General features: G+C 36.3%; 1 protein-coding gene across 3 annotated transcripts in view; it reads left to right on the top strand.

Annotated features, from left to right (window-relative positions):
- Positions 1-9,294, top strand: part of ITSN2 (intersectin 2) — a 74,439-nt gene extending 65,145 nt beyond the window's left edge. For all 3 annotated transcript variants that reach the window (XM_070933130.1, XM_070933127.1, XM_070933128.1), the window contains 10 exons: positions 630-736; positions 1,706-1,889; positions 2,817-2,915; positions 3,081-3,248; positions 3,975-4,187; positions 5,197-5,318; positions 6,098-6,180; positions 6,601-6,684; positions 7,406-7,579; positions 7,814-9,294. In XM_070933130.1, the coding sequence (XP_070789231.1) occupies positions 630-736; positions 1,706-1,889; positions 2,817-2,915; positions 3,081-3,248; positions 3,975-4,187; positions 5,197-5,318; positions 6,098-6,180; positions 6,601-6,684; positions 7,406-7,579; positions 7,814-7,971 (1,392 nt within the window). In that variant the 3' untranslated portion in view covers positions 7,972-9,294. The remainder of the gene's footprint in view (positions 1-629; positions 737-1,705; positions 1,890-2,816; positions 2,916-3,080; positions 3,249-3,974; positions 4,188-5,196; positions 5,319-6,097; positions 6,181-6,600; positions 6,685-7,405; positions 7,580-7,813) is intronic.
- The last annotated feature ends 16,578 nt before the right edge of the window (positions 9,295-25,872 follow it).

Here is a 25,872-nt window from a genome sequence, read left to right on the forward strand (position 1 = left end):
ATGAACAAGTTAAAGACTGTATAATTATATGAATGCAAAATTAGATATAATGATAGATATGCAAGAATGGGAATTTAAGTGGAAGGAGGATCAAATTTATATACCATACTTGGAGAAAATTAATGTAATGTATTTTATTTGCTGGCATATTACTATAGGTCTGATTGCTAAAATGTATAGTTCATTTTCTGAATATTGTTGGAAATATAATGATTCAGTCAGATCAAGAAAGAATGTTTGATCCTCTTGGTAGAAGAATGGCTAAAATCAGTTCGTCTCCCATAGGAAAAATATACAGATTTGAAAGAATCAGTTTTCTCCATCAGGTGAAATAGAAAATGGAGTTCCAGAATTACCAGAAAGGAGTTTAGTACCTCCTGTCACAGTGCTACAGGAGAGAAAGAATCTGCAGTTGTGTTTTTTCTCAAAATTGATAAACTGAAGAGGAAGGCAACAGTCCTCTTTGCATCTGATTACTCTAATTCAACAATGTCAAATATTTTGAAAAAAAATTACCAGACAGTTTGAGTGCAATAGAAAGAATAAATAAAATATTTCATAAATTATTACTTATTGAATCAATTGTGATTTGAGTCACAACTATCACTAATAGTTCTTCCTCTCTGTAGGTTTTCCAGAAACAAATGACTGAAGCAGGCTGTCTCTTGGAAGCCGAAATGGGATTAATCTTTGTCAACTGGAAAGAGCTCATATTGTGTAATACAAAGTTATTGAAGTAAGTTCTGCTACTGTTTTGTTAATTTTTGTCCTGCTAAATGCCTCAATCCAAAACAGCAATCATATCATTAAGTTACATCCCCAACCACCCCAATATTGTTGAATAGAGACACAAGTTATCTTTTAGTACCTCTTATCTCAGTTTTAAAATTTTCTCCAAAATATAAAGAGCATGTGTCCCTGCTTTCTTCCTTAAGGTTATTCCGTTGTATTTTCTGCCATCTATTGCCTGATTTGATACGAGTTTGAAGGGAGAAGATTTCTAGTTTGGCATTCAGAGTCTCTCTTGATTGCAGTTCCAGGGTTTCAGGCACAGTTCCAGGCACTGGGAATTCCAGGGTGCTCATAGATAACCTCCTTTGGCACATTCCAGGCTTCGTGTCCTGATTTTATCTTTCTGATTTATTTATTTTTTAAATAAAATAAATATTGAAGCAGTATGAGCCTCAAGCATAATTTTCTAAGATTTTTTCTGGAGCTCACACAGATTCCAGAAGCATTATTACAAGATAAAAATGATAGAGGACTATAATCCAATGTTTTGTTTGGACATTGAGATAAGATGGGATGGTTGACATCTAATGCTAAGTTTATATTTGTAACTTGCTTTTGGGCCTTTTGGTTGTAAATAAGATTGACTGAGTGATGGGATTGATTGATTAGTAATGCCCTAGAAGGCTTCAGGAGGTGCTGGAAAGCAACCTTGTCAGTGTTTCTTCTTGCTAAATAAAAGTTTTGTGTATTGTTAAACCCACCAAGACAACCATTTTGCAAAGTATTCAAATTCCAAGTTGGCAAGTTCTGAGAGACTGCATTTTACTTATTCGGTGTGCCTGCCAGATCCACATATCTCCTGTTTCCCACAGTGTCCTGTAAAACAGAAAGCCTTGTTTGCAAGACCTTCTATAGCTTCATCTTTATGGAATTTCTGGAGTCAATCTGTTTTCCTATGGATTTTTTTTTCCAGAGCCCTTCGGGTGCGCAAGAAGACTGGGGGGGAAAAGATGCCAGTACAGATGATTGGTGACATCTTGGCTGCTCAGTTATCCCATATGCAAGCCTATATTCGATTTTGCAGCTGCCAGCTTAATGGAGCTGCCTTGTTACAGCAAAAAACAGATGAAGAGCCAGAGTTCAAAGAATTTTTGAAAGTAGGCTGTAATTCAGTAACTCTCTCTTCACTATCTTTCCTTTCCCTTTGGGTTACATGTGCAAGTATAACAGTAACTTTTTCTACTTGAAGAATAGAAGCAAGCCTTGACTCCCTCTCCAAAAAGCAAAGGTGCCCCTACTGAAGGCCGTAACAGCATGTATAACTTGCTGTAGCGATATATTTTAAAATTACTCTGATGTCCATTAATTTGACTCAAGCCATTTTTCTTTTTCACTGTAAAAATGTAGAGCTGTTAGCAGTTTAACAAAGATAGTGCATAGTGATTAGGGGAAGGACAAAATTTGCAAGTACATGTTGATGCATGTACAAAAGGGGCAGGGCATTGATTGCAATGCTGCACCTGCTGTGTTGCAGGTTTGACATATACAAATAATCTGTGGATGGTGCTGAGATGATGCCTTGATTTAGATCAATGAATCTGCCTTCCTTCTTTCTAGATTTCCTTTATAAAAATACTTAGCACATTGAAGGAAATGTTAAATTAACTGGGACACCTTCAGTTAGGTTACATTATCTCATTATGTAGTTTTAGTCTGTGCATTTGCAGCTTTAGTCAGAACCAGTTGACATGACTCTCACCCTTATCCTATTATTTATCTTTTTTTATGCATATGTCCTTTGGGGGGAATCATGCAGTTTCTGAATTATGAAAGCCCTTTGCTACATTTAAAATGAACAATCTCAATATTAAATATAAGGCTGGTATTTTGCCCAACTCTCAGATTTCCTGACAAGCAGTTTTGTTATAGTTTTCAAAAGTTAAGATATCCTCTTTTGTAAATTAGAGGCACAAGTGACTGGTTACGAAACATACAAAATCAACCGTTATAAACTTTTCAGAAGCTAGAGATGTTCTATAATTCTATAATGTATGTTTCTATTTCAAATTTGTTTAAACTTGTAGAAATTGGCCTCAGATTCTCGCTGTAAAGGCATGCCCCTGTCCAGCTTCCTCTTGAAACCGATGCAGAGAATTACTCGCTACCCTCTGCTCATCAAGAGTGTGAGTACCTGGTTGCTCTTTTTCTGAATCTCTGAGTAAGTTGCCTGATGTGGAAGGGTGAATATAGCATGGCAAATACATTTATGAAAATATAAGAATGGGTTTTTTTTCTCAGTATTGCCTTTTACTTAAGCCATGAGTTAATTTGTCTTTTTCTGCAACCAGATTCTGGAGAATACCCCTGAAACTCACCCTGATCACAATAATCTGAAGCAGGCTCTCGAGCGTGCTGAAGAATTGTGTTCCCAGGTGAATGAGGGGGTGCGTGAGAAGGAGAATTCAGACAGACTTGAATGGATACAGTCCCATGTCCAGTGCGAAGGACTGGTTGAGGTAACACGGGCTCAGTGGTCAAGAAATCCAACTCAAATGTGCTATTGCATAGTTCCTACGGCATGGAAGAAATGTTAGATAACATCTTGTAAATCCTTAGATAATATCTGAATTACATACCTAATACATTCATCCATGCTTTATATAGGCAATGTATATAGAGAGTTTACCAGATGTACAAGAATTTTTTTTAAAAAGGAAAAGACGCTGATTTAATGAATTTTTGGAACAGCTACGTAACAATGGCAATGAAAGAAATACTGGGGCCATGCACTGCCCCAGGATATGCAAGCTCCATAATGCTTTCTGCAAATAGTTATCCATTCTGAGACTTGATTTGTTTCTAGATGAATGAAAAGCATGCCTTTTAAGAAAATAAAAGATGTTAAGAGACATGAAATCTCTTAGTACAAAACCCCAAGGCTACAGAAAGATGTTTTACATCTTCTAAAATAATTAGTTCAAGTTCCAGAAATGTTCAGAGGAATGTTGTATCATTATACCTTTATAAGCCTGTCAGAACACAAAAGCAAATTCCAAAGCCTATTAAAAGCGTTTCATAGACACCAAATATGTAAAAATGTCATATTCCAAATTGAGAAAATTGAATCATTTGTTAGGACTAATTATAATAAGACATGCTTATCAGCAACATGGTTTTTAAGTGGAATAATTTATATGGTGAAGAAAATCAGTGTGCTTTGCATCATTTTCTTTCTCTCCTAGCAATTGATTTTCAACTCACTGACCAACTGTTTGGGACCACGGAAACTTCTGCACAGTGGCAAACTTTATAAGACAAAGAGCAACAAAGAACTCTATGGTTTTCTCTTCAATGACTTCCTGCTTCTCACCTACATGGTGAAGCAGTTCGTCTCTACAGGATCAGATAAACTGTTCAGCCCCAAATCAAATTCCCAGTTTAAAATGTACAAAGTGGTAAGTGAATTCAAGAATCTCAGAGTACTTTCAACTGGGAGGAAATGGGATTTCTAGGAATAGAAGTATGTTGTTCTTTAACCTGTAACTTTCTTCTTCCAACATGCAGCTGGTGTTAATTGTATTATGTTAATTGTGTCACCTTCTATTAGCAATAATAGTTTTGAATTTACTGATCAAAACTCAGCTAAAGTCATTATCTGTATCAATGGAACTTATTTTTTCTAAACTGCCTAAGCATTGGTTAGAGGCATAATGCACCCAAATTGTGGGCATTTTTTTAAAGAACAAGGTTGTTCCATTCAATATCATTATTTAGCCAAATTTCAGCAGCATACCATTAGATAAACACTTGTCTTTCCTTCTTAAGATAAGCAAAGGAGCCATACTGGTTATGGAAGTGTTGCTGTGTTTTATTATTATGCAATTAAATTTACTTTCATGCATTCAAATTTGGGTGAGTTTCTAGAGGCATGTTTTTTCTTGGCTATGAGCACATGGATGATGTGTGCTGTGGCTATTCAAATGCGTCGATCTTTCTGGAAAAGCCTGTCTTTTCCTTTGTCTCAACAAAGGAACAACAAATATACACTTGGGAAGGAGTTCCAAGAGAATCCTTGATGTGAAGATTAAACTTATTCTCCTTGCTTAAGATGTATAGAGCTATATTCAACACTTTTATTTTTTAACAAAAAATTTAATTTGTGGGCACAATAGGTTCTTCAGAAAGAATGGCTGCCTGATTTAAAAAGAAATTAATAGATGAAGTGATTATGGTTATCAAATTCCTTCAACTTGTTTTTTTAAAGAAAAAATAAATGCACTGAATTAAATGTTATTTGCATGAATAGTTGACTCTTCTTTCAAAATCATTCCTAATTTCAGATACAAAATTTATTCAAAACAAGCCTCTTCAGATTAGCAAGTTTTTCAATCCCTCTTTGCTAATCAGCCTGTCACTTTTTGCTGAAATGTTTGAATTAACTGAATCAAAATCTGCTTCTTCCAGCCTATTTTTCTTAATGAAGTCCTAGTGAAATTGCCAACTGACCCTTCTAGTGATGAGCCAATTTTCCACATCTCCCATATTGACCGAGTCTACACACTGAAAACAGACAATATAAATGAGAGGTGAGCCTCCAAATTCTTGCCTAAAAAGGGAATAAATCATTTTCTGAATTTCTTTCCCATGAAATGTCAAAATGTATGCTGTTTTCTTTTTTGTTATTATGCTTGTTCTTGGATTCTTTGACTGTAGTAAATCTTTTACTATCCAAAAGGCTACTGTGAGAAAATCACTGAAAACAAAATGTTCAAACACAAGGGTATATCACAAATTAGCTGCATACTTCAACTTTGTATCTTAATACCTAAAAAATAGATTGGTAATTTCACGAATTGCAGAAATTATAGGATTCATTATACCTGTAACCAGAAACCAGATATAATGAAAGTAAAGAGAATACTAATTGCCCTAAGGGAGACTGGCATAGAAAATCCCTTAAATAGTCTGTTGCAGCTTTAACATTCTATAATTAATGGTACTATAATAAATAAATAGAGAAATTTGCTGCGTTTTGTTATATGGCTACAAACATTGATCAGTACATCTATGTATGTACTATATATCCCATATTTAAAGATTTCTTATATTTCATGTTTTCAGGAGTCAATAATTAGGAATGAAATTAGAATGTGACATTCACAGATTTGTGTTCAGTTGAAGTCAAACCTCTTGTTTTTGTTATGAATAGAATAGAATAGAATAGAATAGAATAGAATAGAATAGAATAGAATAGAATAGAATAGAATAGAATAGAATAGAATAGGTTTTATTGGCCAAATGTGATTAGACTCACAAGGAATTTGTCTATATTATTATCCTTTAACAAAATTATTTATTCTTGTAGAACTGCCTGGGTCCAGAAAATTAAAGGCGCCTCAGAACAATATATTGAAACTGAAAAAAAGAAACATGAAAAGGCATACCAAGGTGATGGTCTGCGATTGACTGCAACTTTTAGTAGCAGCTATTTTTTTGTTTTGTGAGATTGGAAGGATTTGGCATTTATGTCAAGTGATATATTGTGTTAGCCAGGCGACATTTTCAAAAATTCTAAGATGGCAGTATTCATCAAAGATTGGGTTTTAAAATGAGTAGTACCATCTCTAAAGATGTACTAGATTCTTTTTTACTTAGGTGTAGATGTGTTAACAGAAAAACACTGATTGTACACTGATCTGTATAAATACTAATTGACAACCAGGTTGCTGTAGTACCTATTTTTCATGAAACAATTCCAGAACAAATTGATCAACTTGCAAACTGCAGAAATAGCTTTTGTGCAAACCTGCCAATAGATAGCATGTTCTGAATTTTTTTTTTCACATCTCATTTTTCTTTCTTTTTCAGCTCGATCACAAAAAAGCTCAGGAATAGGACGCTTGATGGTACATGTGATTGAAGCAACGGAATTAAAAGCCTGTAAACCTAATGGTAATAATTCAGGGATGGATTGTCAACTATCTGGCCAAATAGTTTAAACTAATTGAGGGGGGATTTGCTGTTCCAAAATATAATATGGGGCCTTGCAGGGGAGATCTTTTTACCTGTATAGTAATGGGGAATATATGAATAATAAAGGTGGGATATAAATGAAATAAACAAACATGCTGAAGATAATTGCAGACATTTATAACCAGATATTAAAACCATGAAGTTATTCTTTGGAGAAACTGTTGTGAATGCACCCTTTTGGCCTTCTGGAAGGTGTTAAAACCTGGCTGTGCCAGTTGGCTTGGTGCTCTGTGTTGGAGGAGGCGGGTGGACTAATAAGAACAAGTAGTCCTCGACTTACAACCACAGTTGAGCCCAAAATTTCTGTTGTTAAGCGAATTAGTTGTTAAGTAACTTTGAATTTTGATCAACCTGACCATGAGGATGCTGCAATGGTCATAAGTATGAAAAATGGTCATGTCACTTTTTTCAGTGCCATTCATTACACTTTGAACAGTCATTAAATAAACTGTTATAAGTCAAGGACTACCTGTATGATGCCACCAATATACCAGTCTTGCCTTTGGTTTTTATTTCCGTATTTAAGGTTCTTAATATTTATTATTTTAATTGTAATCCGCAGAGTTGCTTTGCAGAGTGAGATGAGTAGCATATAAATTTAACATATAAATAAACAAATGCACTTCTGTTTTGAATTAAGGAAAAAGCAATCCATATTGCGAAGTTAGCATGGGATCTCAAAGCTACACTACCAGGACACTGTCAGATACTTTGAATCCCAAATGGAACTTTAACTGTCAATTCTTCATCAAAGACCTTTATCAAGATGTATTGTGTATCACCATGTTTGACAGGGATCAGTTTTCACCGGATGGTATGTGTGGAATTCTGTTTTTCAAATATTTAAAATTTCCTTCTAATTCTAGTGAATAGAAAACAGAAGCATAGGTTCAAAACATTGCAAGATCCCTACTGATTTCGATTGTCCAGAATATGCTGTGATAATGCTTAATTTTCTTTATTTCTCTAAGATCTCTCTTCATTGTCTATTCATGATTATGTTTCCCATTTGGTGATCTGATTTAGGAATGTTGTTGTTGTTATGCAGAGTTTTTGGGTCGCACTGAAGTTCCTGTAGCCAAAATCAGGACAGAGCAAGAAAACAAGGGACCTACAACTAAACGTTTACTACTGCATGAAGTACCAACAGGGGAAGTTTGGGTACGCTTTGATTTACAGTTATTTGACCAGAAAACACTTGTTTAAAAAGAAAAAATATGTTTTATTTATAACAGCCAGGACCAGCATAGATCATTGAACTACTCTTACTGGCATGTTTTACAAGTGGTGTATATATACTGCTGCAAAATCATTTTGCCTGGTCACACGGACATTATTTCTCCTGGTATATATTCTTTAGCTCTGTGCTTTGCACTCCTATGTTGGTGGCAATCTATGCAATATACTGTATATGAGATAATATAAGACAGTGCCTTTCTTTATTGAAAGTAAATATTTTTAAAGCAAATGCCAGTGTTTATTTCAGATTCCTTTAAAGCGTTACCAAGGAATCTGGCAATTTAAAATGTTTGAAATATCTCCACTTAGATTTCAATGAACCATAGGATATTTTAGTTCTGGGCTAAAATCATTCCCCAGGTTCAAAAAATGGAGTCTGATTGACCCTTATCTCAGGTTATCTCAGGATATAATTGTGGAAGAAGTTTCAGCACTTCAGAATCCTTTCAAAATTATATATTGACACAAAGTGCAGCCTTTAAAAAACTTGCTTCTGTTGTAAAAAGGAAATAAAATCTCTCTCTCAATAATTTTGCAAATTTACCAAAGTTTTTTGGTGGTAAATAAGATAAATTTTGTATAATGTGGGACATAATGACTCGGGCTATTTGACTTATCTGCAGAAGCAAACAACCAAAGCACTCTCTAAAGCCACTGCTTAAGGCATCAGGAGACCATATCCTCTTCAAGGTGGCCCATCAGCAGCAATCCCAGTAAACTGTACAATAGGGAGCAGCCTTTGAAGCAGCCATGCCAAGCCACACTGGTACTCAAGCCATGGCTTCAGAGAGCGCCTCCAAATGATTCACGTGGCCTAATAATGTTTTGAAAAGTGGAGTTTCTTGCAGATCTCAATAAAACATGCAGCTAAAACATGTCCTAGTCAAAGATTCCAAGGAGGAGGAAGTTAATGTTACCTTGGGCTCTATAATAAATAAAATAAGCTGGTGAATATACTATAATTTCTCTACATATTAATATGTGGCATATTGCTTTTTCTAAGCCAATTGTATTGTATTCTGGAATGTAAATGAGTAAGAAAGAATCTAGGAAAGAAATCGTGCAAAATTATCAATGTTTTAAAACTAGTTACATTTACTACTGGAATTGTTATATAGGATTTTATGGAATTCAATATTCAAGTCAAAAGCGTTTGTCCAAACTCCTCTGGTATGGCTTTACTAATAGAGCTTGAGCACAGCTAGTGTTTATTTATTTGCAATGTTTACAAATGTGCTGCAATTGAACCATGCTCTTTATTGGGAAGGTTTGGTTCCTCTTTATAGAATGTAAGGGTTGAACAAGAGATGTGTATTTTGAATAAGCATCTCAGATATATGTATTACTTTTAATTTAAAATAATGAGTGAAGTTGTATGCCTTAAGTGCTGCCTTTCCATATAGCTAAGTGAATTGCAAACCTGAGAAACAGTTTTCTGAAATGCATTTTTATTAATATGAAATAAAAACCTATGTTCCCAAAAGTTAAATTGAAGTTAAATACATTGTATAAACGTCTATATGATAGTCATTTCCGGGCAAGTGGAAAAGAAACAAGCACTATTGAATTTTTCATAAGCCAAATTGCAGTTTAAATACTCCAATACATTGAAGAGGAAAAAACCTCCAAGTTTATACCATAAGAAAACAATTACATTTAAAACAATTAAAACATTTGAAAAGAAATAATTCTGGTGGTTCTGTCAGGAGATACAATTTATCTTGAAATTTATGTACTCATACACACAAGTATATTTCTTGGGTACAGAGAAAGCAAAACATAGCTCTACAGAGTGCTACAAAGATAATTTTCTCACAATTTTAGACCATTTGAATTTTTGCCTCCTTTTTTATTTGCAACTGATATGCTTCAGGCCAACAGAAAAAGAGAAAATTTCAATATTAAAAAGATATTCCAAGCAGAAATTTTCATTAAATTGTCCCTAACAGCCATTCCTTCCCAAAACACATCAGGAGAAGTAATCTGTCTGCTAACAGTACACAACTACCCTTATTCATCAATACATTTCTGGTTCTTTTCTACTTTTCTCAAATGTGTATGGTGCACGTATGTGTATCCTGAACATCAAGCGTGCACATTACTTTATTTGCCATCAAATAGTTGGGTCTCAAATCCTACTGCTATGCAATGAAACTTCACTTTACCTCAAGAGATTATGTTTAGCAGAAGAAAACTATACTTTTTTAAATCAGGTATATTTTAACAGTTCACAACCATGAAGCAATGTAGGATTAGGCAACTGGCTTGAAATTACTTGCGCTTCAGTCTCTGAAATTGAAAATTGGAAAAATAATGCTTTTATTTGAAAAAATATGTATCTTCCTGTAAGCTGCAACACTAATTCTATCTTTGTTCCTGCGCATTATTTAGGTTTTACAACTTCAGTACTTGTCCAAAAAGACAATACCATAAAACTGAATCAAATGAAGTCAAAAGACAGTAAGTTAAATGGATAAAAAAAATCATTTCTGGTGATAGAGGAGGATTTTATGAAAGAAAATGTCAGCTCTGAGTTTTAAAGATAAACTCTGAATTAACTCTTAACTCTATCAAAGAAGATTCCTTAAATATGTAAAAAGTCTATACTGCACCAGGAGCAGAATCACTAATTCGTCAATGAGCCTTTAGAAATTTAGAAAGTAATTGAATATTTTTTAGCTGCTTTGTGGACAGGCTGTTAAATCTGCTTTGTATCTGAACAGGAAAACAACTTATGGAAACAGCAAAAGCCATATTCATGCTAAATCTATGAAAGTCTGTTGTTCAGTCTTTTGGAACAATTCAAATGGGGTCAGCAGAGTCTTGGATTTAAAGACCAAAAGATGCTTTGGAGCATGTAAAGCACTCACCTAGCATCTGATTGCAACTTCTTAAGCCAGATGCATTTTTCCCAGCAGCTACAGCAAGCACACACTACTCGCAGAAAAAAACCACAGCTTCTTTTAAGAGCATATCCCTGTGTGCCCCAAAATATCTTTTTATCTCTGTATCTGAAGCACTGTCTCCCCGTATTCCACTTAAGATTCTGAAATGAAGTATACTTATGTAGCAAGTTCTGTGATTTTCCCCTATAAGAAAATATGAAGCAGCTGCTTAGCAATACTTTTGAAAGCAGTAATATGCAATCAGAATTTTAAGCATTTAAGCATAAAATCCCTGTAGCCTGTGTTTTACTATTCTCAGTAGTCCCTGATGCGGAAATAAGCTTCTAATCATTCCTTCTAAGTAATTGGATCACACTTTTATGCACCAAATTTTGGCATTATCCCTTTACGAGGAATCAGTTTCAAAGAAAGATCAATAGGAAGCAAATTTTATTTTTGGTTTCGAAACTGATGAGCCGGTAAATATTTGTTTTGACAAAAGACTGGCCATTTGGGTGAACTCTGGTTTCCTGACAGAGGGGAATCTCTTCTTCAGTGGAGGCCAGGACGGGTCACCCCAGCTCTTGAAATCCATAGTATTCTGGTTTCTAGTTGTGCTCATTTTTTGCCTTTTAACAGAATGAAATTAGGATGGTTAATGCTGCCTGTTATTCTAAGCACTAGTGTTTACCTCTGTTGAACCAATTGTATGCTGTGCTACACTGATGCTGCTTGACACTCAAAAAGGTGGCCAATTTTCAAACATTACCTTTTGATTTCAGTGATACATAAAACCAAACCTTGTTACTGTTGATGATGGTGGAGCTGTGGACAATATAAAATGCATAGTGAACAAGCAACATGGAATTACGTTCTGTGAGGGACAGGACAAATCATCTTCAGTGGGAAGTCTCCTCCCCTTGACTTTAACAGGCAGACTGTTATAATGTTGGCAGAAGGCCTGGGGCTAGACCCAGATCATTTCCTGTTTTCAACCGGAGAGCAGGTTCCTGGCTTTCCTGGTTGTTGAGCCCCTAGGGAGAAAGTTTATTTCCTTCTTTCTTGCTTTCTCTTGCTCTTTACCTTTCCTAGCTCTCATATGTGTCTTCCTACAAAAAAGAAAAAGAATAAGAACAGGAACCACACACTTCCCTAGAGGTAAATTACAAGGATTTGTTCCTGCCAATTCCTCTTGTTTTCTGGAACTGAAATTTCAAGGTCACAATTGGATCTAATTACTGTAACATTGCCTACCTAATTCCATTGTTCCTACAAAATATAGGTCAGACTGTGAATGTTTACTGTTTAAGCAAAGCCATTGTGTTTTAAATGGATCAGATGAGAAGGTTTCTTTTCTTTTATTCTAAAACTGACCTTTAATAAGGGAGGAAGGGGGTAACCAATGTGAAAAACAGTAAAAAGAAAATTTAGTTATTTTGCTAAATAACCTTAATACATTGAGGTTATTTAGTGATGGTTAGTGATATGTTAGAATGTCAGTTGCATTCATCATCATTCCATTTGTAATTCTTAAGAAGATGGGCCTTAATGAAGAATCCCTAGAAGTGCTATCCTGAATTCCATTTCACAGAAGAGGTTATCTTGCTACAAATCACTAATTATCTCACACAGCCTAGTCCTGAACCAATGAAAGTGAAAATTAAAGAACTAAAGAAGAGTATGACTCATTCAGTTTTAAATTGGAGATCAGAATCTCAGCCCGATACATATGAATAGTCTTCTTTATGTATACTTGAATACAGACTGGGAGAAGTCTCAAGTGAGAGTGTAAGAATGGTTTTCTTCTATTAGAGAAGAGGGACCACCCCTATCAGGTCCAGCAGAAAGGGTATGGTAAATGTCCTGTCCATGAAGGAGACTCATCTGATGGGACCTGATGGTTATACTTAGTGATCAGAGACTTGCATTTGCCTGCTTTTTTATGAATTGGTTTCAATTAGGTATTTATTTAGCTACTGTGTTTTTACTGTTTTCCTGTGCTTGTTTATTGGTTGTGTTAGTGTATTTGGTTGTTTTTAACTATGAACTGTCCGAAGTCACAAATAAGAAGTGGCAGATATACAACTAGAAAAAATGAAATAAAAGAGATACATTTTATACTGAGCTGCCCCTAACAATCTTCAAAGTAATAAAAGACAGCAATTTGCCCACAGTGGTTACCCATCACAATCTACCATTTTTGCATCAAAATACAGCATCGCATAACTTTTTAGAGAATATATTTTGATCCCTTCTGAAACAATCCAGAGTTCTTTATGACAAACAATATATTGTCTAAATGCGGAAAAAGCAACTACAGATGTCTATCCCACAGACTTCTTCAAGGGAAAATTATTAACATTGATATACTTTTATATGAAAATAGATTGGACAAAAGGATTAATCTGTGACTAATGAAAAGAAAGCATTTGTCTGGTTTAAGAACTTCATACATGTGGTTACTGTTTAGTATTGTTATCTAAAAAAAATTTTTGGAATTTTTAATCAATTCTTTATTACTAATACACCAATGTCATTATTTGGCATACTGTCCTGCACACAATATTCTCAATTCTACTCTGTGCAACACACAGATTTTTAGTATTTTCACTGTTGATTCATTATATTCCTCCTCCATGAAACCACTTCATCCTGGCTTGGATAAATTTTTCCTTCCCTCTGCAGTTTCATATAATTGTTTTTCTGGCAAATCTGAATTTACTTTCTCCTCACTTATCTTATTTGGGGGGAAAACTTCACAACTGTTCCTCAAAAGTCACAGGTGTGTTTTTTTTAAAAAAAAATAAAAACTAGCTTTGTATCTAAGGATGTGATTTAACACTTCAGGCTGATTTTTCAATTTTCCTTAACAGTTTTCAATGAACTTCTAACAGGATTTCTCATTCAAATAACTAACAGCAAAAGTCCCTATTTTAGGACAAGACAAAAACATGACTTGATTTAAAGCATAATCTAGGCTGAATAGGCCTCCCACTTTATGCATTCATAGACCACAAAACAGCCTATATAGGAGACAAACTAAAATGGCAATCGTGTTAAATCAGTTTTTCACAACCTTAGCAACTTGGAGATATGAGAACTTTGGCTCCCAGTTGATCTCAGAACTACCAAGGTTGAGAAGCCTGTGTTGAACACAAAGAAGTCTCATATTGTGAGACTGTTAGTGTGTAGTTAACAGTAATAAGAATTTCAGTTTATCATGTATCTATTAAATGCACAAACTTCAACAAATTTCCAAACAAATTTTGTAAGCAAATTTTCAAGCTTCAATAAAGTTGCAGGAACTGGGTATGTGTAGCCTAATGAAGAGAAAAACTAGAAGTGACATGATAGCAGTGTTCTAATATCTGAGGGGCTGTCATGCAGAAGAAGGGGTTGACCTATTCTCCAAAGCACCTGAGGGCAAGACAAGGAGTAAATGGATCGAAGCTTATCAAGGAGAGATCCAACCTAGAAGTAAGGAGAAATTTCTTGACAGTGAGAATTAACCAGTGAAACAGCTTGCCTTCAGAAGTTGTGGGTGCTCCATCACTGGAGGTTTTTAAGAAGAGAATGGGCAGCCATTTGCCTGGAATGGTATATAGGGTATCCTGCTTGAGAAGGGGGTTGGATTAGAATGCCTCCAAGGTCCCTTCCAACTTAGTTTTCTGTTAAATTCACCAAACGCCAAGTATAACTAGAAGTGTTTTTATAATAATCTTCAACTGTCTTATAAGCCATCATATTATGTATTTTCAAATGACTACTCATTTCCAAACAGGAAATAGCATCTACACTAAAGGGACTGATTAAATGGGCATTCTTTTGTTAGTGTTTTTGTTTTAAATGACACATGTAATTTAAAACAAAATGGGACATATGTCATATATTCCTAGAAGGAACCAAGCAGGCATATGACTCCCAAGACTCCTCCCCTTAAAATATGTACTCATCCATCTATGGGGTGGGGAAGTCACAGAGAAGAAATAAAATATGCATCTCAACAATCAATAAACCCTTTTGACCTTGTGTGGTGAAGTACAAGTATTAAAGAGCAAATGTCATCTTGATTGTTTTGTGGCTAACTGCAGACACACGTGGCTATACAGCCTACCACAGAGAACTACATTCAGTTCTGACAAAGTGAAACTAGAAGCAACATTAGGAAGAACAAAAACTGAGCCTCATCACAAGAAGAGATTCTATTATTTCAGGGGTGTCAAACTCAAGGCCCGTGGGCCGGATCTGGCCCGTGGGGTGCTTAGATCTGGCCCATGGGGTTGCCCTGGAAACAGTGAAAGACCGGCCCGCAGTGCCTCTGTAGTGAAAACAGAGCTTCATAATCATATATTATTGCTATTCAACAGAAAATGAATTTTAAATGTAAACTTTTAAATGTAAAACTTTGTCAAACTTTACCGGCTTTTTTTACGGACATCACTTTCCATATACTGGAATGGGATTTTCAGCCACTCTGCGGGGTTCATAAGCTGCCGACTCAAAGGAAGTGGTGGTAACTCAGTCTTATGTAGTTCATGAATATCTTTAGAGGAATATAATTTTCCTGTAGAAAGTTGCAAGGCATATAGAAGAAAGGCTTTTTCCTCCTCATTAGGCAAGCTTTCTGATGAAAAAAAATCTTTACAATATTGAGACAAATCCAATCTCCCCACCCCACCACTAAGTTACAGACATACCATTTGATGAATATATCACACTGTGGAAATGATTTCTAATATTTTCAAATTGGTCATGCCATTTTAAGATTAATGCAAAAGTGAAAGACAGAATAATAATTCAACAATCTGGTCTAGGATCTCTAAAGTCTCAGACATTAAACCTGAAGATTATCAGAAGCAAATAGAAATATTACAGAACCTGTTTCACACTGCTGCATAATGCTGGCTTCAATGTATCTTCCTTCTATTTCCTTTAACAAGGGGTCATGTAAAGGAGGAACTGATGCCTAGAGAGAAAAAAACAGCTATTTATATTTCAATACTTCATGACATCAGTCAAACCTAACCAGGTAGTCCTTGACTTATGACCACAGTTGAGTCCAAAATTTCTATTGCCAAGACAGTTAAGTCAGTTTTGCCCTATTTTACAATCTTTATAACTTTTCTTGCCACAGTTGCTAAGTGAATCACTGCAATTGTTAAGTCAGTAACATGGTTGTAAAGTGAATCTGGCTTCCTCATTGACTCTGCTTGTCAGAAGGTCACAAATGGTGATTGGACATTGCAACTGTCATAAATAAAAGTCAGTTGCCAAGTGTCTGAATTTTGATCACGTGACCATGGGAATAATGCAATGGTCATAAGTGTAAAAGGCGGTCATAAGTCCCTTTTTTCAGTGCCATCGTAACTTTGAATGGTCACTAAATGAACTGTCTGTAAGTTGAGGACTACCTGTAGTTCAGTTGCTATATGCATCAAGGAACATTTAGAAGCCTGAACACTGAACCTTGAAAGAAAAGTGCAATCATGTCACCCTGCAAGAAGATACTAAACATACTTTGTTCATAACTGGTGTTGAAGTATAGATACTGAACTTGTCCTCCTATTCTTGGGCTTAGCCAATTCCTCCATCCCACAATTCAACTTTAGATTTTTTTTTAGCTAGACCCAACTGCCCAGTAAAGATTAAGGTTGAAGGTAAAGTTGGCCCCTTCTTTTTTCTTATGCACTGCCAAATAAAAGGCTCCTTGAAAAAGATCTGGTTTCTGGCCAATGCAGCTGAGTCAGGTACTAGATAAACCCTCTGATTGCTTGCTCCATCTTCAGCTCAACCAGAAACATTCAGCAAGCCAACATTTTCTAATTTCATTCCCTAATTTATAATATAGGAGTAACTACACCAATGCATCTTTTATCTTTGATGTGAGCATTAGGGTAATCATTCTATGAAGAACTTGTGCACATATTCTTACTCTAGGAAACCTTGAATATTTTATCACTCTCTTTTCACCATTGCTTAAAAGGCTTACACAAAGAGAGGCAAACAAGATGAAACTAATTGTGTGATGTGCTATTCTCTAATTGCTCTGTAAAACCATGTAAATTATGTAAATTATACTCCAGCAGTTACAAGCAATAAACATTTCAAGTGTGTAAAATACTGTCTTTGTCTTCATAGTTCTTCCCTCCTATGCTCTTAGAAATTACAAATCCATTCTATTTAAGCAGCCGGAAACTGGGAACTACAAGAACTGCATATGCTCTAAATGCGGGAAGGGGGAAAGGTGAGAATCTTCACAGGAAAGGCAAGACCAGCTCTGCAATGATGTGTCCTTATTTAAATTTTGGTAGCCAGGAGGCCAATTCCAGAACTACCCATTCATCTGTGAGGTATTTTCCACCTCTTCTTTTAAAATGTCTAACCCAAGCTTGTCCTTCACAAGTCCAGTCCAGAAGGCTAAGAAAAAGAAGTCAACAAGAGCTCATCAGGAAAACGGGAATGCACAGCCTCTCTCACCTTCCACAAGTCTGGAGTAGTCTTCAGGAAGAAAGGATCATAAGATGACGGACTATAACTTTCTAAAAATGCACCTCCCTGAGTGAGTAGAAAGAGCACTCGGTGAACCTGTGGCCATCACATATTACTTCAGAGTAGAGAATTAGTATTTCCTGTTTGATAGCTTAAATAACATCTAATACAAGTATCTTACACAAATTACTCTTATAGTCCCAATTTACATAACATCTTACGAAACAACTTTTCATAACATACAATAAAATGAGTTTATTTTTATCAGCAGTGTGAATCAACAACACTGAATCAGGATATTTTTATCCATTTTATTGGAAAGGGGATTCATTCAAGCCATTCAAAAACCAAGTGTTTCAGTTACTACACAAACTCTATTAAATGAAGCCCCAACATCTTTTCAGCATTACCGAGGTTGACATTTTCAGAGGGCAATTGCCCTTTACCTATAAATTAATGGAACTTTTTTGAAGAAATTTTAGTTATTCGAGACAGAAAGGACCAAATTACAGTTTCCACAAAGCATAATTTTAGACACCTTTATTTTCATAACTACAGACCTTTCCCCTCCTGAAAAAGGAGCTTGTGTCCAATCACACTTGGCCAATAAAAAAATTCTTTTTTCTTTTCTTTTCTTTTCTTTTCTTTTCTTTTCTTTTCTCCTATTCTATTCTATTCTATTCTATTCTATTCTATTCTATTCTATTCTATTCTATTCTATTCATGTGTATGGGGACCAACAGGGAGGGAGGGAGGTTAACTATTTCCTCTCCATCCTTTCTTCCTGCCACACTGCAGAAAATGATCATTTCAAAGAAAAACAAAATGTATATGTTTGTTTAGGGATATTTTCAGCAGATAAAAAATGTGAAGGAAATGTTTAATCATTCTCTTCATATATGCCGTAGTTCTGATACTAATAAGGCAAAACTTAACTTTTTTTTCTGAAAAAGAAAGTTACTATGACTAAGCAAGCTTTTAAAATAAATTTAAATATAACATGTAAGTTGAGGAATGATGGTTTAGTTTTTAGAATGAGATGTAGACTACATTTCAAATGAATTTTTATTTGTTCTAAGTTCATTTGTAAAACATATTTCAATAACTGAACTAAGGAGCCATGCAAACTGCACTTCTAGGGATGGGCTAGCATTCTCCATTACAAAAACGGGGCAGCCTCACAATTTTTTTTCTATTATACATATAATAGGATAGATATAATTATAGATATAATATATATATACATTATAAATGACCTTGAAGCCAAATCCATTGACAGTGATGAAATTTCCCATACAGCTGGATATCATTAATAAATAATCCCAGGTAAAATTTTTATGTTATGCCTTATATAGATTTACAAGAACTATATCCCACTAAACAAAAATTATAGCATATATTCCTGCTTCAGAGTTCACAGCCTTACAAACTTTAAGGGAAATAACAATATCATGTGGGCAGACAATACATAAAATCCATAATTACACAATCTCTTGGTTCTTTTTTTTCTTCACTCCATGGTGCTTAAAATACAATTGGCAGTGAATCCTGAATCTCTTAAGTCATCAGTCATTTTCAATGAACATTTATGAAGCATCACCACCATAAACATTTGAATCTGGACTACCGTAGAAAACTGGCTTTTATTTATGGGCCAGAGCACTGAAGAAACCCAAAGCATCTTCTGTCTTCAGGGATATTTAACACTGTCGCTATTCTTCTGCCGGGCTTGATACCTCCTCTGAGACTGGATAGGCGGAAGTACAGGGAGGAAGAAAGGGTTATGGGAATGATAAGCACTGAAGTCATAACCATATTTTGGTTCAGAATCTGGAGGATTTTGTAAGGCCAAAGAGCTATCCATGGCTGAAGGAGCAGATGATTGAAGGACAGGAGATAAGGTAGGGGGAACTGCAGATTTTGGGACAGATGACAAAGCATTTGGGGAACTGACCAGTTCTGTGGGGGACAGCTGTAGGAAAGGTGAAGGGAAAAAAATAGAAGGTGAATGGAGGTAAGGGGGAAATGGAGGAAGTAAATGAAAGAAATGAGATGGAACAGATGGAGGAAGTAAGACTGAGGGGAGAACGATAATTGGAGGGGAGGCAGATGGGGAGACGGAAAGGAGAGAGAACGGAAATGGAGGAAGAAAAGAGGGGAAATAGGAACTATAGGGAGGACTCTGGGACTCAAAAAGTGGATGAAATGGAGGAAGGAGCACACATAATGAAACGGAGGATCCTGGAGCAGAAGAAGCCTAGTAGAAGGAAAAATACAAGGAAAGCAGAAAACAAATATATGAGCAGAAAAGCACAGAATGTTAAAATATACTAAATAACAGTAGAAAGTCAAGGACAAGTTTCATTCTTTCTTACTGCCAAAGGCAGTTAAGTGGACTGAAATAATAAACTTTAAAATAACAGAATGCAGTTATATATACAAATCCAATCACTTGTTAATTATGATGCACACATATAGAAATGGCACACACTTTCTAATCATTTATTATAAATCTTATTTTTCATACTTGCAAATCTCTATTTTTGCCTTTTGAGGATTACTCATTGATATTGCCTCCAAGACTGTACGTAAATGGATAGAAAGAGAAATTTATCCAAACATTTCTGGACAATATAGCAAATCAGGAGCCCAAATAAAACAGAAGTTTAATATGTGGCTTGCATTTATATATACTGCATACATAAACGGAGATTAGCCAATTGTACACACACACTTACACATTTGTATGTATGTGACTTTTCAGTAATTATCATGACTGGGGGAATGGAAGACGATTTTGCAGAGTGAAGCAAAATAAACCAAGAATAGAAATAACTAGGGTTACTTATGTTGATTGTAGTGAGGAGTTTCTACTCCCCCAGGTCAGACCCTGGGAATCTTATTATGAGGCTCAAAAACTGATTGATGTCAGTCCTCCAATTGAAAAATCTGCAGTAAGTAAAATAACCTGACTAGTTTTGACTTTCTGAGATTATATAGGTAATCCCCAAATTATGACCACAATGAGCCCAAAATTTCTGTTGCTAAGCAAGGCAGTTGTTAAGTGAGTTTTGCTCCATTTTTCAGCCTTTCTTGCTGTACACTAGTGCTAAGTGTATCACTCCAGTTATTAAGAGAATCTGGCTTCCCCATTGACTTGACTCATTAGAAGGTTGCCAAAGGTAATCAGGTATTACCTGCAACCACCATAAACACATTCCAAGCATCCGAATTTTTTGATCACATGACCATGGGGATGATGCAAAGGTCAGAAGTGTGAAAAACAGTCATAAATCATTTTTTTCTGCCACTGTAACTTCGAACTGTCACTAAATAAATGGTTGTAAATTGAGGATTACCTGTACTATATGTTCAAAGTTGTGCAATGAGTCCATGAGAGCAATTTAAATTCAACTTTCTATATCTGCTGGTTCAAGTCTTATAACTGGTCTTTTTTTCCCATTCTGCAGTTATGAGTTCCATGCACTTCACTGATGTTGTAGATTAGAGTGAAGAATCCTGCTTGGTTTGCTCTGTGAGTTATGCTCCCTTGTCTTTTCTTACAAGCAGGCAGATTGTCTTCTTTTCACACATACCTTAGATGCTGCTTTCACATTAATCTTGCCACTACATTTTCGTTCCTTGGCATATAAAGTCTTTGGCACAGATTCAAATATTTCAAGAAAAAAAATCAACCATTCATCTTGATGAATCCAAAAGGAAATTAATAATTTGGTTAAATAAATTTGGCTAAATACATTAAAATATATATCAGAGGAAGTAATTGTTTTTTTCTCTAAAACAGATCTTATAGAGGAAAAAATATAATTTTCCCTTCCGCATTTTACTTTCCACCCATCTACAGAAAAAGCAAACATAGCAGAGAGTCCCAGGCTCACCCTGAAGTGCAGCAAATGCCAGTGCATGCAAATAAGCAACTATTAAGGGCTAGGATCTTCATCATTATAGTACCAAAATAAGTTAGAGATGAGGACAGGGTGCCAAACTTTACTGTCTGCATTGTTATATTCCTGCACATAGGCACCGTGTTTCACTCTAAGTGATAAAATAAAATAAAATCATCTTCTGTTCACAAGAAAACATGCTTTTGATTAGTTGAAATCCTATATTTGACTATTCAACCCAGGTAATGCTGAAGGTTTTTTACATGAAGGCATCACCAGAGCTCAGTGAATTCTCAGAATATATTATATACAATGACACTCTCTGCGCAGGCTTCATTTCATCTATTTCCAATGATCTCTGCCTCACTTTAAACATGCAACAAGTTACTCTGTTTCAGTGTGGAATGCGGCTTGCTCGGAGAGACCATCTGACCACTACCAAGTCACCTCTTCCAACTCACTGCCACCATCATCAAAGGACAGCTGCACAGGGCCACCTCGCTGTTGTCAGCTGGAGGAAAAGTACATGTTATAGATTAGCCATCACTGAAATGGGTCTAGGACAACTCAGCACAGCCAGCTCACCACTGCCAAGTTGCCCCAGGACAATTCCACATAGCCAACTCGTCACGGGGACAACTTGCTGCAGGTGGATGGAGGAAGAGCCAGGTTAGCAGGTGAGCGAGCGGGTGGGCAGAGCACAAAGCAATGGCCAGGTGTTTCCCATTTTCATACCCCACCAGCTCTGCTGCTGCACTCTGGACCAGAGATCAGGGATGGCAGTGGCAGTGATGGGCAGGGTAGGCGGCGGGGAGGCAGTAGCAGCCCAGGGCATCTCATTTTCACACACACCCTGCTGCCGCCGCTGTCCCCAACCTCTTCGGCCTGGAGCTCAGTGCGATGGCAGAGGCAGTGGGGTGTGTAAAAAAATCCAGCCGCCACTGTTGCTCTGTTCACCTGGTTGCTCACCTGCCAACCTGGCTCTCCCTCTGTTCACCTGCAGCAAGTTGTCCCTGCAGTTAGTTGGCCATGTTTAGTTATCCTGTGGCGACTTGGTGGCGGTGAGTTGGGAAAGGCAACTTGGCAGTGGTGAGCTGGCCATGCCGAGTTGTCCTAGATCCATTTCAGTGATAGCTAATCTACAACATGTGTGTCAAAAGTGACACACCATGACCTTTTGGTTTCATCAACACCTGACAGCAACTGTTCTCGAAAGCACGCCCTATTCTTGCAGAATTTGAGAGGCTTCAGAGGCTGCATGAGAAGCTCTCACATGGCTTCTGAACCCTCCAGAAGTCGTACAAAAGGGCTGCGGGACATATAGCCCCCAGAGCCTCTGAAAATTGCATGAGAATGAGATGTGTTTTTACAGTTTCCGAAGGCTATAAAGTCCATGGAAGAGCATTCTCCAAAGTTGCTTCAAGAATGAAGGCCTTGTGCAACCTGAAGCCGGTAGTCTGCAGGGGCCTGTCAACAGAAAGAGAGCACCACTTGAAGATAAGTGCCATGCAGCAGATCCTGGGGAGTGCTGCATAGTGGGGGCAATTATGCCAAGGCTTATGTCCTTGGGGAATGGCGCAAGGCAGCTTTTTTGAGTGACAGCAGTGGCAGTAGCATTAGCACTTAGACTTATATACCGCTTCATAGTGCTTTACAGCCCTCTCTAAGTGGTTTACAGAAGTCAGCATATTGCCCCCAACAATCTGGATTCTCATTAGGGCTGAATGTGAGGCCTCGACTTCTGCTTCCCAGCCTCAATGCTGAGTGCCACTGTTGAGTGTGGCCTAGATAGGGAGGGGAAGGGGGATAGAGAATTGTTTGTTTTTGATCGACACACCAAAAAAGTCAAGTTAGGTATTTTTCCAATTTTGACACCAAGGCCAAAAAGGTTTGCTACCACTGCTATATCTACTGAAATTTAAAAAATAAAATAAATTCTAATCGTGTTATTTTAAACTGGCACAATAAACAACACATTTCCTTCAGATATTACTATTAAAATAATTATAACTTCTATAAAGAGCTACAAATAATTTCAGTTTTCATCCAAAATCACAAATCCAATAATTTTGCAAACAGCTTCCCAATGTCTTGTAGTAATAATAGCTTTTCTTTTCCGATACCTTCTCATTACAATAGTTTAGATAAAGGGAGAGCTGTTTTCGCTTCCTCTCTTCTATTTCTTTGCTTGACTGGTTGTCAACTTTGTCCTGAATTTTCTGAAGCAGAGGTCTTGAAACACTTTCAAACCATTTCTTGTACAGCATTTCCCTTCTCCTTAGAGCTAAGAAATCATTGTGCTTCAAATACCTGTCTACTTCCTAATTAACAGAGAAACTATTATTAACAAAGGTAGAATAAATAATGAACTTTTAAAACAAATCTGACAGTATAAATAATTCATAGAAATTAAGAAACACTAGTAATTAATAAATATTTAACACATTATAACATTCCTCCAAAGACAACACTTGCATATATAAAATATGTATCACTAGTGCCTACAAGCCACTGCAATTTCATGTGATTGCTACAGGAAACCAATTATGTGATACTTGAATATATAGTATACATCTTACTTGGTACAGATATATAATTTATCTGTTGGACTTTTTAAATATATATACTGTATAGCAGCCAAATACAGGCCTGAGTCTTCTTAACTAAAATTGTGTTATATTTACCTTGACAAGAAAGACTAGAATATTAAACTATTTAAGGGATATAAAACATACAGGTTATCAGTCAAAGCTCTATTTATATTTAGTGTTAATGGCTGTTGATATACAACTTTTCTAATCTTTTTTTTCTTTAGATAAGGTTGCCATTTGTCATAATTGAAAACAGATCAAATAAATATGAGATTATTCTTGGGGCTATTTGAAATAGGTAATCTGTAACCCTACAGGTATTGTTGGCATGTTAAGGTGTTGTTCCTGGGAGTTGTATTTCAGCAATACCTGCAGGGCTACAGATTTCCCACTCCTGTATTTAATATTTCTCAAAATTATGCATTGTATTTCCTGGCTACAGCTCTAGAACCACAACTCATTTCATATTTTTTTAATAGTTTGAATGTGAAATCAAACTTGAAATACGTACCCTGTTTCCCCAAAAATAAGACATTCCTTGATAATAAGCCCAATCGGGCTTTTGAGCGCATGCACTAAAATAAGCCTCCGTCCGAAAATAAGCCCTCCCCGAAAATATTTAAACGCAGAGTTGGAAATCAGGTAAGATGGCAAGAGTAGCCCCATCTTACTCCATGCGCCCCAAAATAATAGGACCTCCCCGAAAATAAGGCCAAGCACTTATTTCAGGGTTCAAAAAAATATAAGACGGTCTTATTTCCAGGGAAACACGGTAGTATCTTTTTTACTTTGTTCAATCATGTCCAATTTTTGAAGACTGTCTGGATAGGTCTCTGCAGTTATCTTGGCAAGGTGTTTCAAAAGTGATTTGACCATGTTTCCTTCCCAAGGCTGAGAAAAAGTGACTGGGCCAAGGTCACCCAGCTGGCTTTGTGCCTAAGGCAGAACTAGAACTCACAGTCTCCTTGTTTCTAGCTTGGAATTTTTAATCACTACAGCAAACTAGCTCGCATGATCTCTAATACTAAAGCCTTACATGACCACTATTAGCTATGTCAAGGCAAATTTGGAAAAGCTAAGATTAATCTATCCCAAAGGAAATTAATAAAAATAATAAATAAAAAAATAATCTATTGTTAAGGCACCAGACAAGAAAGCAGAAGCAAGCAGCTATGAAAGCCAACTAGGTAACCTTGGGCCAGTCACTCTCTTACTAACTCAACTCATAGGGCTGTTGTTGTGTAGAAAACAGGTGGAGGAAAGGTATCAGATATGTTCACTGCCTTAAGTTATTTGAAAAAAAATAATAAAGGCAGGATGCAAATAATTAAATAATACAGAGAGGACAATGCAGATAGATGGCTTTCCTAGATAAAAGTGTCATAAGAATATATCAATTTTATGATAGATCTTAAACATGAAATTGGGCTTTTCCCCTCACCACTAGTGATGTGTTTTCCTTCATGGATTAGAGAAGCTGTTTGGAGAAGTGACTACAGTACTGTTGCACATTGATAACAGGATACAAATGTGGGCCCCAGAATTAGGGCGAACAATGAGGTTAACTTCTTTTGGATACAAATAGGAATATAAACCTCATGCAACTTCTTCTATGAAATTGGTATTTTCTGGACAAAACATTCCCTTTGGTTTTCAGGCAAATTTTGTTTTCTCTAATATCAATACACCAACCAGAGAAATGGCAAGCCCCATGCCTACTGTAGCTGGAGGGGGAAGTCCTGCATAAACCTTGAAGATCACCAACTTCTTTCTGGATCCTCCTCCATAAGAATCAGGATGTTTGCATTGTATTGTTTTCCAATGGAAAACCCCACTTTACTGCTGCATTACTTTGATCCACTTTTACCCTGACTCAGAAGTAGATAGGAACTGAGGAGATTCTGTTGGGAGAAAAATGTCCTTGACTAACAGTAAAGAGGGTATTTTGGCACTGGGGCAAGAAGGGAGACGTGGATAACTACAGTACCCATCTTTTTT

The sequence above is a fragment of the Pituophis catenifer genome, unplaced genomic scaffold (genome assembly GCF_029215685.1).
Source record: "Pituophis catenifer annectens isolate HBS135680 unplaced genomic scaffold, rPitCat1.0.hap2 SCAF_1, whole genome shotgun sequence".
In the NCBI taxonomy this organism is placed as follows: Eukaryota; Metazoa; Chordata; class Lepidosauria; order Squamata; family Colubridae; genus Pituophis; species Pituophis catenifer.